This window comes from Pygocentrus nattereri, chromosome 16 (genome assembly GCF_015220715.1).
Source record: "Pygocentrus nattereri isolate fPygNat1 chromosome 16, fPygNat1.pri, whole genome shotgun sequence".
NCBI lineage: Eukaryota > Metazoa > Chordata > Actinopteri > Characiformes > Serrasalmidae > Pygocentrus > Pygocentrus nattereri.
Window position 1 is genome coordinate 37,161,514 of NC_051226.1, and position 13,298 is coordinate 37,174,811.

At 45.3% G+C, this 13,298-nt stretch overlaps 1 protein-coding gene across 1 annotated transcript; it reads right to left on the reverse strand.

The window, feature by feature from the left end:
• Nucleotides 1-1,811: 1,811 nt before the first annotated feature.
• Nucleotides 1,812-13,097, reverse strand: psmd5 (proteasome 26S subunit, non-ATPase 5). The gene is made up of 10 exons (XM_017718003.2): nucleotides 12,878-13,097; nucleotides 9,716-9,860; nucleotides 9,517-9,630; nucleotides 8,343-8,471; nucleotides 8,056-8,165; nucleotides 5,473-5,615; nucleotides 5,155-5,346; nucleotides 4,073-4,182; nucleotides 3,552-3,692; nucleotides 1,812-2,325 (listed from the first exon to the last, which is right to left on the reverse strand). Exons 1-10 carry the CDS (start codon nucleotides 13,048-13,050, stop codon nucleotides 2,068-2,070), a joined length of 1,515 nt encoding a protein of 504 aa, XP_017573492.1. The 5' UTR covers nucleotides 13,051-13,097; the 3' UTR covers nucleotides 1,812-2,067.
• Between the last annotated feature and the right edge of the window lie 201 nt (nucleotides 13,098-13,298).

Consider the following 13,298-nt stretch of genomic DNA (forward strand, 5'->3'; position numbering starts at 1 on the left):
GTTTATCTGATGGGGGCAGTTTTGGTGTCTCCCAGCTCTTCCAGGTGGGTGTTAGGAGCAGTGTGCAAAATACCCCGTTTGTCTAATACAGACAAACATTTGTTGGCTGCTCACTTGCCATAGCAGCACTGATGTTGGCCTCAATGGCAATTAAATGTTTGGTTAGAAAATCTTGGTGCAACCATCCAAACATTGGCCCTGTTGTCGCCGTCGTCATCATCATCAGATCATGAGTCCAAGAGTGGACACTTGGCCTTGCTCTCTCTGGTTGGATAGGATGACCCCATTACCCAATGCGATGCTAGTCAGAGCGGGTGTCTGTTAGCTGACGTAACAGATCTGGCGATGGCTTGAGCAACAGTTAAAAACCATTTTAAAAATGCAGTGGTGCTTCACAGATCTAGAAGGAAGCCTGTGTTGGCCTTCAGCCTCCTAGTGTTGTTGATTGGGGGAGCCCTAACTAGTGGATGGAATTGGAGACGATTAAATTAGGGAACTTTTGGAAATGCTCTTTTCTAGTTTGGTAATGTGATGTAGTTTTTCAGAGGTAGTTGTGAGACTATAAAGGGCCAACTGGGTGAACCACTTTGCTACAGTGTCACCGTGAGACAGACCAGGGCTGCATCTCTAGTTAAGAATCCCAAAGATAGAAGTTTGCAGATTGTGGGTGAAGCAGCCAATGACAGCACAGCATCATAAAATGTTTATTTTCAGGGCTCCCCAAGAATTCTGATGCATTCAGGGGGTCCAAGGGGTTAATCAGGGGGTCCTGTTTTTAGAGCCCCATTTTATCTTAATCACTTTAATCACTGTCTGAACCCTTTCTGGAAAGTCTTTCAACTCTCTGTCCTCAGGCAAGTGGATTATCTTATTTTCTGAGACCATGCCTTCAACATGGCGGAGGTAGTATGAGGGAAGACTGATTGAGGGTGGGGGGAGATCTCTGAGAACTTGGGTTGGAGTTCTGGGCAGCTTCTGCCTGTAGCTAGAAGGCCAGACCTCCCATAGCTGTAGTAGAACTGATACAGGACTGAGGAACAGGGAGGGAGGGGGAGAACTCTGAGAACCTGGGCTGGAGTTCTGGGCAGCTTCTGCCTGTAGCTAGAAGGCCAGACCTCCTCATAGCTGTAGTAGAACTGATACAGGACTGAGGAACAGGGAGGGGGTGGGGACTACGGACCCTTCGTCATGGGAACGGAAAGCGAGGATGCAAAATTATACGGCGTTAGATTGGAGAAGGAGGGCTTCCGACCATGCTCCTCCCCCAACCTTCAGTTATAACATACCTACATCTAATCTTCTCAGAAACATCTGAAAAATGAATATTTTTTACTTAATGGACATTTTAACTGGAAATTAAATAGATAAAAGGTGGACTTACATAAAGTCAACCTTATAGCTCCAGAGCAAAACTGAGAAAGCAAACTAGAGACACCAGTCAACCACATCTGGGGTAAAATCGCAACACACTTAAGTTCATCAACTTATTATCGAAATCTTGAGTTGAAGCAGGTGTGACCAAGTAGGAACGCCAGTAATCTGTGTAGGACAGGGAAGAACGGCTCTAGATGTACATACGAACGGGTTGTTTTCTACATAAATAACCAGGGCTGCTTTTTCATGGCTGTACTGCTGAATCTAGATGAACCAAAAAAGCCTACAGGACGTTCAGTGGGGAATCCACACTGACTAAACTAAGATTCGTGTATGTCTGGAAAGTAGTCCTTAATTAATTTGGCCAAAAGTGGCATTAAAAAAAAAAAAAAAAATCAATCAATCAATCAATCAGTCCAATCACTACGAAGCAATTATACAATCTGACAAAAACTTCAAAAACTTTAATAAACACAAAGTTCACAGCAGTAGAAAAAGAACCAGATGCAATTTAGTGCAGTTAATCAGGAATTGGCTGTAAGTGATGTGAGTATTTGTGAGAGAGAGAAACGCAGAGAGAGGATGAGAACTGCAGAGAACCACTTTATCCCAACAGGATCAACTCAGGATCAGCTCCTGTGTATTAACATCAGCATGTATTAACGGGTGGTCCGTTTCTGTTGTGTTTTCCACTCAGTCCGCTCCCTCGGTGGTGACGGCGGACACGGCGCTGACGTAGTACGGTCCCTCTTCCAGGTAGCTTTTCAGCTTCAGGTAGTTCTGAGCTCCAAAAATCTCTCGTGTGCTGGATGAGCTCAGCAGCGCCCCCACCAGCTCGAACTTACAGTCCTTCGCCTCCTTGCCTTTCCCCACCGAGCGGTCCACCACCCACTCTGCAAAACCCGGCGTCGACATCATCAAGCGCTGGCCCCACGCCTGGCACGCTATGGCCTGCGATTCAGAACAGCAAATCATTGTTTACATATTGAAAAATAATAAAATATTGAATGCATCAAGCCATACTTCGGCCCAATCTCATTTCAGCCCTCGCCCCTACCACCTAGTTTGGCATGTTCAAGTCTAGGGTTAGGGTGTCCCAATTCTTGTTGAGACAGAGAGGTGAAGTAACTGCTGCAATATTTAAGGTGGAACGGGAAAATTCGAACAAGAACCTGGTGAATCTCTGACTTCAGCTTCATATTAAGGGAATTAGGGGGTGATAATAAATAACTGCCCCCCTCTTTGAAGGCGTATGATCCCTAAATGTAACTAAAGCCCAGCAGTGAGGAGCTGAACTTTCCCCTCCTCTGCTGTCCCTGCAGACGGGCAGGGTCGCCTACAGAGCGGCGCTGGTAGCTGTTAATGAAGTGATGCTCTTTTATCTGAGGGTCTCATTTCATAGAGGAAGATTTCAAAAACTGCCCTGTAACTCAGTTCAAAGGGGCAAGGAGACCCTCGAAAACAAGGAGTAGGGGTAAAACTAAGGCCTTAAATGTTTTACTAAGTTTTCCTAAAATATGTTCAATTCAGTAAATAAACAGTAATTGTGCATTAAGGTTTGTTCTCTGAAGATCAACAAAACGTGGAATTTGACCAGGGGTGCCCAAACATTTGCATATGGAGGGATATTTAGGGGAAAAAAACACAACTGAACTTTCTCAGTCTGACTGTAGACCAGCAGCCCACTGAGACACTTTTAAAATACCAGCCTTGAGGGAATGACCTCATTCTGGCTGGAACCACTAGCTGTAAGTCACTGTTAGCGCCGTTTGTCCAAACTGTCTTCAAGTCTTTCCAGGCTCATTAAAAACCTCATCAGGGAACAAAAGTCTAGCAGGCAGGAACAGGTCATGTCAGCAGTGAAGTCACCTCAGGACTACTCGTTACTTCTTTTAATACGGTAATAAATGTGGCTGTATAAAAACAGCTGAGATGAGGGGCGACGCCAGGTGACCACATCGAATTTGGGTTTTAGTAAGAACAGAAAGTAAAGCACACACACATGCACGCTTTCTCAAAAAGAACCGGTTCAGCGTTTTTCGGGAGTTGACACGTCATCTTGGCTTCTTCTAAAGACCTTCATGGCCTCATCAGCAGCAATGACTAAACTGTTCAGCACGTCCACTAACTGCATGTTCTGGCTCACACTCTCATACGCAGATACAGGAGGCTCTTACAGTGAATATGCGGAGAGCGCAGCAGTGGAGCTCGGGGAACGGCTGTGTGCTGATGTTTCTGATCATCTCCATCGGCTGAGAGCTCAGATAAGAGAACCACGACTCTGTCAGCAACAGCAGGTCGTCTGTCTGCCGCTCCACCTGCGTAACACGGAGAAACATTCACCTTCAGAACAAGAGTCACTCCTTCAGGTTGTTCTGTTTTCTACTACAACCTCATTTCCAAAAAAGCTGGGACAAACTGTAAAAACACAATGCAGTGATGTGCAAATCATTTAAAGTCATGATTTAATTGTAAATAGTACAGAGACGATAAATCTAATGTTGAGATTGAGAAATATTAGTTATTTTTATTTTTACCCAATTTAATTATTTATAATTCCACTAGTTTGGACTCGCGGTACTATCAGCGCTAAGAGGGTGAAGGCAGCACAGGGAAACCTGTGAAACCAGCCACCACTTCTTTTTGAACTGCACACACACACACACACACACACACACACACACACACACACACTCACGGGCAGTGTCAGCAGCTGAGCGATGGCTTCCAGACTCCTGACTCTGAGCTCAGTGGCTTCGTCTCTCGCTAACTGACTCATTCGCTTTAACGCCGTCTTCAACTTTTCACCTGCAAAGCAGAAACAGGTTTAATGTAAACACACAGATGATGGGCTTACATGCTGTGTAGAGCAGAGAGAGAGAGAGATTCACACAGCCACGATCTTCGGCACTGCTCTGGATTGATTATTTTCACAAGAATCACACGGTCCTGACAGCAAACGACGCGAGCGAGCAACATCAACAGAATTAAAACGCCCCCCGAGTGATGCGACATGCCATTTCTGACAGACACTGAAGCAGTTTGGAGAGAAATGAAAGATCAATACTGTTTCTTTTGAGTCAGCAAAGAAGACGCAAATTAGCAGATGCAGTCGATCTGCCCAGCACCAGGGAGGTGCCCTGTTACATAGTCTATCAAACACAAGCCAAACAGCTGGACAGCCCCGTCATTAAAGCAGTCATCCTCTGACAGGACAGTGCTTTGTCATCAATTTGGGCATGTCCTATATTTTTCTTATACTATTTTTGCTCCTAATGTCATAATTTCCATATACACATTACTATTTCTAAGCTTTTTTCATCCCTTTAAAACAGGCCGTCTTTCTTACTGCACCTTTACGCCTGAGCTCAGCAGCTGTCCTTCACATTGTGAGAAAAGTTCATGATGACTGGACCAATAGAAATGCTCCAAAATTGCTTAGAATAAAATCTCTTTTCATTGACTTCCACTGAAAGTAAAGAGCGTTTGTGCCCCCTCCTGCAAAGTTACTATTTTAGACGATATGCAACTATGGAAATTGGTTCTGATTGGCTGTCCTGCATTGTGGCTATCTGGGCTGAAACACTCCCTACAAGCTGAATGGGTTAACTGAACTGGACTGATGAGTAGCTGTAAATATGATTGTTTTTCCATAACATCACAAAAACAATGAATTCAAAAACTGGCTGAGTTTGTTGTTTACATGTTAGGTCACACTACTCTTTCGAGAAGAGTCAAGCAAACTAGACTTTGAAAGTGGTTTTAATCAAATACACAGACCTGTTTTGTGCAGGACCTGTTTGCCCTCCACAGTGCCTCCCAGTAATCCAAGCGTATCCAAGGCAACGGGTGTCTGTGTTGGGTCAGGGTCCATTGCCATGGCGAACACCATGTTAAGGAATGCTGGGTAAGTCTCGCACACCTGCTGAGGGCTGTCCATTATCGCCAGATTACCGAAAAACTTCACCAGACCTGAATAAACACACAAACTCGCTGACTTAGTCAAATCTTTACCTTAATCCATCACACAGGAGTGTCCTAACTGAGCCAGCACCCCCCGAAGCTCAGCACCGTAAACACACATACGTGTTGACATACCGGGCAGGTAGAAGCTGGAGAACGGGTCGGAGTCTGCAGCGATGATCATGTTGGATATTTTGTCCATAATGCCTTGCTGGGACAGGTACAGTCGGCCATGCTGGCTCTGAGCCAAACTTGTGACCATCTCTATAGCAGTCGCTCTGAAAAAGACAAAACATTCAGCTAACGTTACTAACACATCGCCACAGTCACAACAAAACCTCACATCTCAGAAACGGTCACTACAGGGGGAGTGGCCACTTTATTAAGTACACAGCTTGTTTCTACGCTCACTGTCCACTTTATCAGCTCCACTGACCACATAGTTTTACTTCATAGTTCTCCAGTTACAGACTGTAGTCCATCTGTTTCTCTGATACTCTGTTACCCTGTTCTTCAGTGGTCAGGACCCCCATGGACCCTCACAGAGCAGGTACTATTTGGGTGGTGGATCATTCTCAGCACTGCAGTAACAGTGATGTGGTGGTGGTGTGTTAGAGTGTGTTGCGCTGGTCTGAGTGGATCAGACACAGCAGAGCTGCTGGAGTTTTAAAACACCTCAGTGTCTGGACTGGGAACCTGGACTGTGGGCAGTGTCCTGTGACCACTAATGAAGGACTACAGCAGGGGTTCTCAACCTATGGGCCGCTGACCACCAGTGGGCCGTAAAGCATCCTCTAGTGGTATTTTAAAGCCTGAAGGGGCTTAGAAGTCAGAAAAAGTGGAAAAAAGATTAACGTAATAATTAAAAATCTAAGGATCAAACGTTTTTGTATTGTAGCCGTTAATACAGACGTACAAATAGAAACGCCAGAGTGGGAGTAGCTCCTCAAGGTGCTTGTTTGGTGATGTCTTATCACACCTTTTCTACAGTTTGCTTTGTTTTGACATGTATGAACATTCCACCTGTATTCCAAACTGCTACAAACAGCTGAGTTGCGGCAGAAACCACAGGTCTAGGTCTTCAAACAAATCCTGGTTCGGGTTCACTGCTGATTCTTTATTTACATTTATGGTATTTGGCAGACGCTCTTATCCAGAGTGACTTACAATTTGATTATTTTACACAGGAAGGTGAAGGTGGTGTTAGGAGTCTTGCCCATGGACTCTCATTGGTATAGTATAGGGTGCTTAACCAGGCAGGGATTGAACCCCAGTCTACAGCATAGAAGGCAGGGATGTTACCCACTACACTAACCAACCCCTGATTCTGTGATCAAACAAGGGAATTCATTAACAGGGCTTGCGTTCCTCTTCTATCAGCAGCACTTTGGGTCCCACACAGTCAGCATAATCTGCCCGTTTTAACATCCGAGTCTTTACAAACAGAGAAAACGGAGATCCCACTATTAATCATCAACGGGGACCGTGTGGAGAGGGTGGCAGACTTCCGCTTCATGGGAGACCACATCGAGGAGAGTCTATCCTGGCGTGTGAACACCTTTTTGAGCTGCTGAAAAAGGCCTGGCAGAGATTGTACTCAGGAGGAGGAACATCTCACAAAGACTGCTGGTGACCTTTTACCGTGCTTCCACAGCAGCTCAGAGGAAAGCACTCCACAGGGTCATCAACACCGCCCAAAAGATCGTCGGCTGCCCTCTTCCCACACTGGAAGAACTACACAGTTCCCGTTGTCTCAAAAAAGTCCAGAAGATTATAAATGACTCCCACCATCCTGGTCATTACCTGTCTGAACCGTTGCCTTCAGGCAGATGGTACAGATCAATTAATGCACGGACAAAAAGACTCAAACTGTTTTTAATCCAACTGCAATAACAACCCTCGGCTCATTAATCACAAGCACGGGTGACCCGAGTGGCTAAACTCAAATCGATGAGCCAATAACAAAAAAGCAGATGCCACGAAAGGTTTTTTATTACTGTTCATTGTGACGACGTTAATCCAGAAACCCAGGGAGAGGAGTGCGGCTTGGCCGTTTCATCCCCAGACTAAGCAGCTACTCTTGCGGCAAAGCCGGTGGATTATTTTCAGTGAAAACACAATGGACTGGCTCCTACCCTGTATACTCCCATACCCCTCCTTTTCTGCAGCATCACTGCACCAATATGTTTCTTTTTTACATTATGGTTTTTAACATTACTGTAATTTTGGTTTCTGTGACTGAAACTAATCACAGGCTCTAATTCTCAGGTTTTCAATGTCCGCATTTAAGAAAAGAAAAGTGCCCTAAAACGCTGATTTTAGTTTTCCTGCTTTGTGTGTATAAACAGTCAGGCCTCGAGGCTGAAAACGTTGAGAACCCCTGCATTAGAGGATGACCAGCACAAACTGTGCAGCAGCAGCTGAGCTACTGTCTCTGACTTTACAGCTACAAGCTGGACTGACAAGGCAGGAGTGTCTAATGGAGTGGACAGTGAGTGGACACAGTGTCTAAAACTACATACATTTGTATACACAAATTACATAACAGTCCTGAAAACACTCGGGTACATTTTAATGCCACACTTAGCTAAATTTGTGCAAAAGTTATGGCACATTTTATAATTCACGTTGTATTTTTATCATGTTTGAAAAAAAATACCAAGAGCAAACACATAGAAATACACTGTGTGTGTGTGTGTGTGTGTGTGTGTTTGTTACCTGATGAGTACATCATCTCCGGTCAGTTCCTCCAGCAGCTGAGAGATGAAGCTGCTGTTGGCGCAGTAACCCAGAGAGACAGGAGATACAGAGGACACCTCCACCACCAGCTACACACATCACCACATTACATGCACAGCAAAATTATATCATCATAGAGAGCTACTTGTACATGTAGACAAGTGTGGCCCAAATACAAGCACAAACAAATCAAAAAGAACGAAAAAGTGAGAGACAAAATGAGACATTTCCACACACTATTTGTTAGCGGGACGACTGACACGCACCTCATACACTCTGTACCTGATGACATCACTGGTGGCCATCACATCCTTCAGTTCTTTCAGCAAATCGGAGCGAAACAGAGCATCAAGCCCTGCCTTCGTGTTACTCAGCTTGCTGAGGGCAGCTATGGCCTGAGAGAAACAAAGGGTTTTCTAACAGGGTTGAGATGATTAACCCCAACATGTCCCCACACACCTGAGAAAAAGCTCAAAGTGAGTCCCAGTCAAACAGCTCTGCTCCTACAGGACTTCGGTGGATTACATTCATTTCTCCAAATTTCTTAGTGAATCTGGCTGAGACGACTTTGTTAGTCCCTCAAAGTACACTGACGCGAACTGCTCTGCTCTAGAGTCAGAACTGATCACAGTGGTGGTGATAGGAACCAGACATCTGAAGCATTTAATGGCTCCAAAGGCTACATCACAGAACGTTATTACCCGAAATGCTTTCAGATACATTATTCCATGTTTAAGACAAAGTTTTATGATCGTTTTTTTTTGAGAAGTTTGGCCTAAAGATTTTGTTTTTAAGCACGTTCGTGGCAGAGAGGTACACACTGGGTGTTCAACATTTGCAAAAGACAAAAAGATTTTCTTTTCCAGATTTATCACTTTTTCACCATCATCAACATCACCTACAAAAACTCGTGTAGGTTCTCTGGACGTTCTGGATGGTAAATAAAGTCTCTACATCTGTGTTGTAGTCAAGCCGACGCCTGGTTCCCATCACCACCACTGTAAAGACACCTGAACCGTTTCACACCAAACCTGAACGGCTTTATTTCCATTTGAACTTCTAATTTATTCAGAACATTTTAAAATCTGAGGGAATTCCCCTTAAAGGTTACATCACTGTGTTTAGCTATGTAATTTACTTTTGTCCCATGTTTATAGATCAGTGTGTCCCACAGAGTCATAAACCTCACAGCTTGAGGTGAACGTGTGATATAGACCTGCAGTCTGAGTGGGGCAAATTAGTGGGGTGTAAGCTTCTATTACCTGTTAGCTAAAGTATTCTTGCCTAAGTGATTACATTTGGGATATAAAGAAATCTGTAAATTTGATTTTTCACCCAATTATTCCTTAAAGCTCCCTGGCTAACTGAAGTGCTGCTCTGCGGTCTAGACCGCACTTACAATTGTGAAGTACACTGCAATTACACGTTGAGCTACCGTACCTCTTTAGCCACGCCTATACGTTCTGCCCCGACACAATGGATTACATCCCGCAGAATTTCAGGACTGCTCAGAACCTCTGTGATCCCCTCCGTGTGGCTGACCACCCGACCAATCTGTAAAACACAAGAGACAGACTGTCAACCTGATGACTGTTAAACTGACCGTCATAGTAAATGTAGGACGTACTGTACCGCTGACCTGAGTGAGAGCCAGCACTTTAACAGAATCATCAGGATGGCTCAGTCCACTCTGCAGCTCTGCCTTGCAGTTCTGGGCCAAGTAGGCGGGATCTAACACCTGCAAGACACGCCCCAGGATCTCCACGCACACCTCAATCTGCTCCCTGTAAACAAACACAGATACTGTAGAGTCTGAACACAAGACAGTCAGGTACAGTCATGTTAACACAATTGACATAACCATGTCTGATGGATCACAGGCTCACGTTTTCCACCTCAAGGCCCTCTTGGCCGGAATCAGGGGAGACAGATGAGGGAAAACGGTTGCAAAAAGTTAGAAAACGTATTAAAAGTCTTGTGCTTTTTCAACACTGCAACGCGGCAAACAGTTCAGTCATCTTCAATACTTCCAATATTTTCTTAATTAGGCTAGCACCAAGTTGATGAGTTTGCCTACATTATTAAAAACAAGACGGATTCCTCTTAATGAGTTCTGTGAGCGTGAGGTAGAACTTTAAATCAGGTCTGAAATTACTGCAAGAGTACTTTCTGTCCAAGCTGAAGTTTTCGGTCCGATTCTGGCCCAAGGTCGCCAAAATTGTGTCAGAATCTGACCCTAAACACATCATCAAGTTTCCGGCTTAATGCTTCAAGTTCTCCTGGACATCTGCCTTCCAGCAAGTTTTGCCTCCAACCCAAATCTAGACCCCCATTCAGTGTTTGGGGCAGTAATTCTGGGGCAATAACTGGACCTGAAGTCTGCAGGACGGCAGATCTCCCGGAGCAGCGCAGGTGAGCGCTATTTCTCTAGGGAAAACCGTATTTATTACAGGAAAGACGTTAAAGGGGTTTTAAAGAACCTCTGCGTAATTCAATCAGTGAGCTGTAAACAACATCTGACAAAGTCAGGCGTGAAATGGTTCATTACTGAGAAACTTACTGACTTCTTCACGGTGGTGGTGATGGGAACCAGGGGTTGCCATGACTACAACACAACTATAGACATTTTATTTACTATCCAGAACCACCAGAGAACCCACACGAGTCTTCCGAGTTTATATGGAATATTAATGATGGTAAAATAGTGGTACATTTGGGGGAAGAAAAAATATTTACCTTATAACACACAGCATGGACCTCCGGCCATGAATAAATCCAAAAATAAAACATTTCAGGCCAAAATCTTCTCCAATATACTGTGAATGTCTCAGGCATCAGGTAATATATTTGAAACCATTTCAGAAAATAAGTTTGAAGAATTGTCACGGAGGCTTTAAACTCTTCGGACGTCTGGTTCCCATCACCACCACTGTGAACAATTCTGAGTTGGCAAGTTTCTCTAGAACAAAGCGTTTCACACTAAACCACTTCACTATGCAGAAATGGGAGCAATTCCCCTTTAAGCATTACTCATTAGCAGCTTTATCAACACAGAACTCTGAATATAAGCTTTGAACGGAGCCCCTGAAGCGGGACGTCAAATGAATATATCGAGGCCACAAATTAATAGCCTAAAGTTCTCGTAACTCGTGGCCTCAATACACTAATTTGTGGCCTCAATATGTTAATTCTTGGCCACAAAATACTGTTTGTTCAATATATTAATTTGTGGCCTCAACATAGTAATTTGTACCCTCAATAAATTAATTTGTAGCCTCAATATATTAAATTATGGCCAAAACATAATAATTCACACCCTCATCCATATATTAATTTGTACCCTGAACATAGTCATTCAGACCCTAAATATATTAATTTGTGGCCTCAATATAATAATTTGTGACCTCAACATAGCAATTTATAGCCTCAATATAGTAATTTGTGGCCATGCCTTATTAAAAAGTAATCAACATGTCTCCCTTGCGGCTCACGGTCAGACCGTGTAGCTGACAGTTGATGCTAATGACGTCAGTTCTGGAGCTTTTTTGCTTAATAAAAAGTTCATAACGGCTCACAAGCGCAGTGAAAGCAGTCGTTTTGGTTCCTAAACGTGTCTAAAAGCTGTTGAGGGCAGTGAAGCTATAGCTGTAGTAGTGTGTTGTGGTTGTAGTTATAGTTATAGTTGTAGGAGTTTGTTGTTGGGGGTGTAGCTGTAGTAGTTGTTGTGGGTGAAGCTGTAGCTGTAGTGTGTAGCTGTTGCGGGTGTAGCGGTAGCAGTGTGTTGTTGTGGGTGTAGCTGTAGCAGTGTGTTGCTGCAGGTGTAGCTGTAGCAGTGTGTTGTTGCGGGTGTAGCTGTGTGTTGCGGGTGTAGCTGTGTGTTGCGGGTGTAGCTGTAGCAGTGTGTGTTGCAGGTGTAGCTGTAGCAGTGTGTTGTTGTGGGTGTAGCTGTAGCAGTGTGTGTTGCAGGTGTAGCTGTAGCTGTGTGTTGCGGGTGTAGCTGTAGCAGTGTGTGTTGCGGGTGTAGCTGTAGCAGTGTATTGTTGCGGGTGTAGCTGTAGCAGTGTGTTGTTGCGGGTGTAGCTGTAGCAGTGTGTGTTGCGGGTGTAGCTGTAGCAGTGTGTGTTGCGGGTGTAGCGGTAGCAGTGTGTGTTGCGGGTGTAGCGGTAGCAGTGTGTGTTGCGGGTGTAGCTGTGTGTGTTGCGGGTGTAGCTGTAGCTGTGTGTTGCGGGTGTAGCTGTAGCAGTGTGTGTTGCGGGTGTAGCTGTAGCAGTGTGTTGTTGCGGGTGTAGCTGTAGCAGTGTGTTGTTGCGGGTGTAGCTGTAGCAGTGTGTGTTGCGGGTGTAGCTGTAGCAGTGTGTGTTGCGGGTGTAGCGGTAGCAGTGTGTGTTGCGGGTGTAGCGGTAGCAGTGTGTGTTGCGGGTGTAGCTGTGTGTGTTGCGGGTGTAGCTGTAGCTGTGTGTTGCGGGTGTAGCTGTAGCAGTGTGTGTTGCGGGTGTAGCTGTAGCTGTGTGTTGCGGGTGTAGCTGTAGCGGTGTGTGTTGCGGGTGTAGCTGTAGCTGTGTGTTGCGGGTGTAGCTGTAGCGGTGTGTGTTGCGGGTGTAGCTGTAGCGGTGTGTGTTGCGGGTGTAGCTGTAGCTGTGTGTTGCGGGTGTAGCTGTAGCGGTGTGTGTTGCGGGTGTAGCTGTAGCTGTGTGTTGCGGGTGTAGCTGTAGCTGTGTGTTGCGGGTGTAGCTGTAGCGGTGTGTGTTGCGGGTGTAGCTGTAGCGGTAGCCGCTGAGTCATCGCTCCCTGAATGACCTGCCTGTCGTTGGTGTTCAGCAGAGAGAAGATGAGCCCCAGCTGCGCGGCGGACAGGCTCTCCCTCAGGGCGCTGAGCGGGGCCGCGCTGACGGCCGTCCGGAGGCTCCTCAGCTCCTCCATCGGCTCCTCCGACTCGGCCAGCTCGGCCAGCAGCCTCTCGATGGCCGCCGCCATGACGCCTCAGTGTTTGAACAGCGTTACCGCTTCGAGAGGAAAGTCTCACTGCGCGTCAGTGCTGCACCGCGTTTACGCAGTACGTCGGGGAAAAAAACACTAACCGCGTGTTCAGTGCCGCACTGCGTTTACGCAACAGATGGGGGAGAACAGTAAACTTTTTTTTTATATAATAAAATTTCTCATGCCTCATTAGAGAAATTCCTATAAGATAAATGGCAATATTTTAGATATATAAACATGTTAAG

What these genes read in the sequence shown, in the direction of transcription:
- psmd5 (XM_017718003.2), bottom strand. Translation starts at nt 13,050, where the DNA reads ATGGCGGCGGCCATCGAGAGGCTGCTGGCCGAGCTGGCCGAGTCGGAG. An exon ending in CTGCTGAACACCAACGACAG is followed by an intron (nt 9,861 to 12,877) that starts GCAGGTCATTCA and finishes GTTTGTTTACAG; the next exon opens with GGAGCAGATTGAGGTGTGCG. An exon ending in CTCCAGCTTCTACCTGCCCG is followed by an intron (nt 5,347 to 5,472) that starts GTATGTCAACAC and finishes GTGTTTATTCAG; the next exon opens with GTCTGGTGAAGTTTTTCGGT.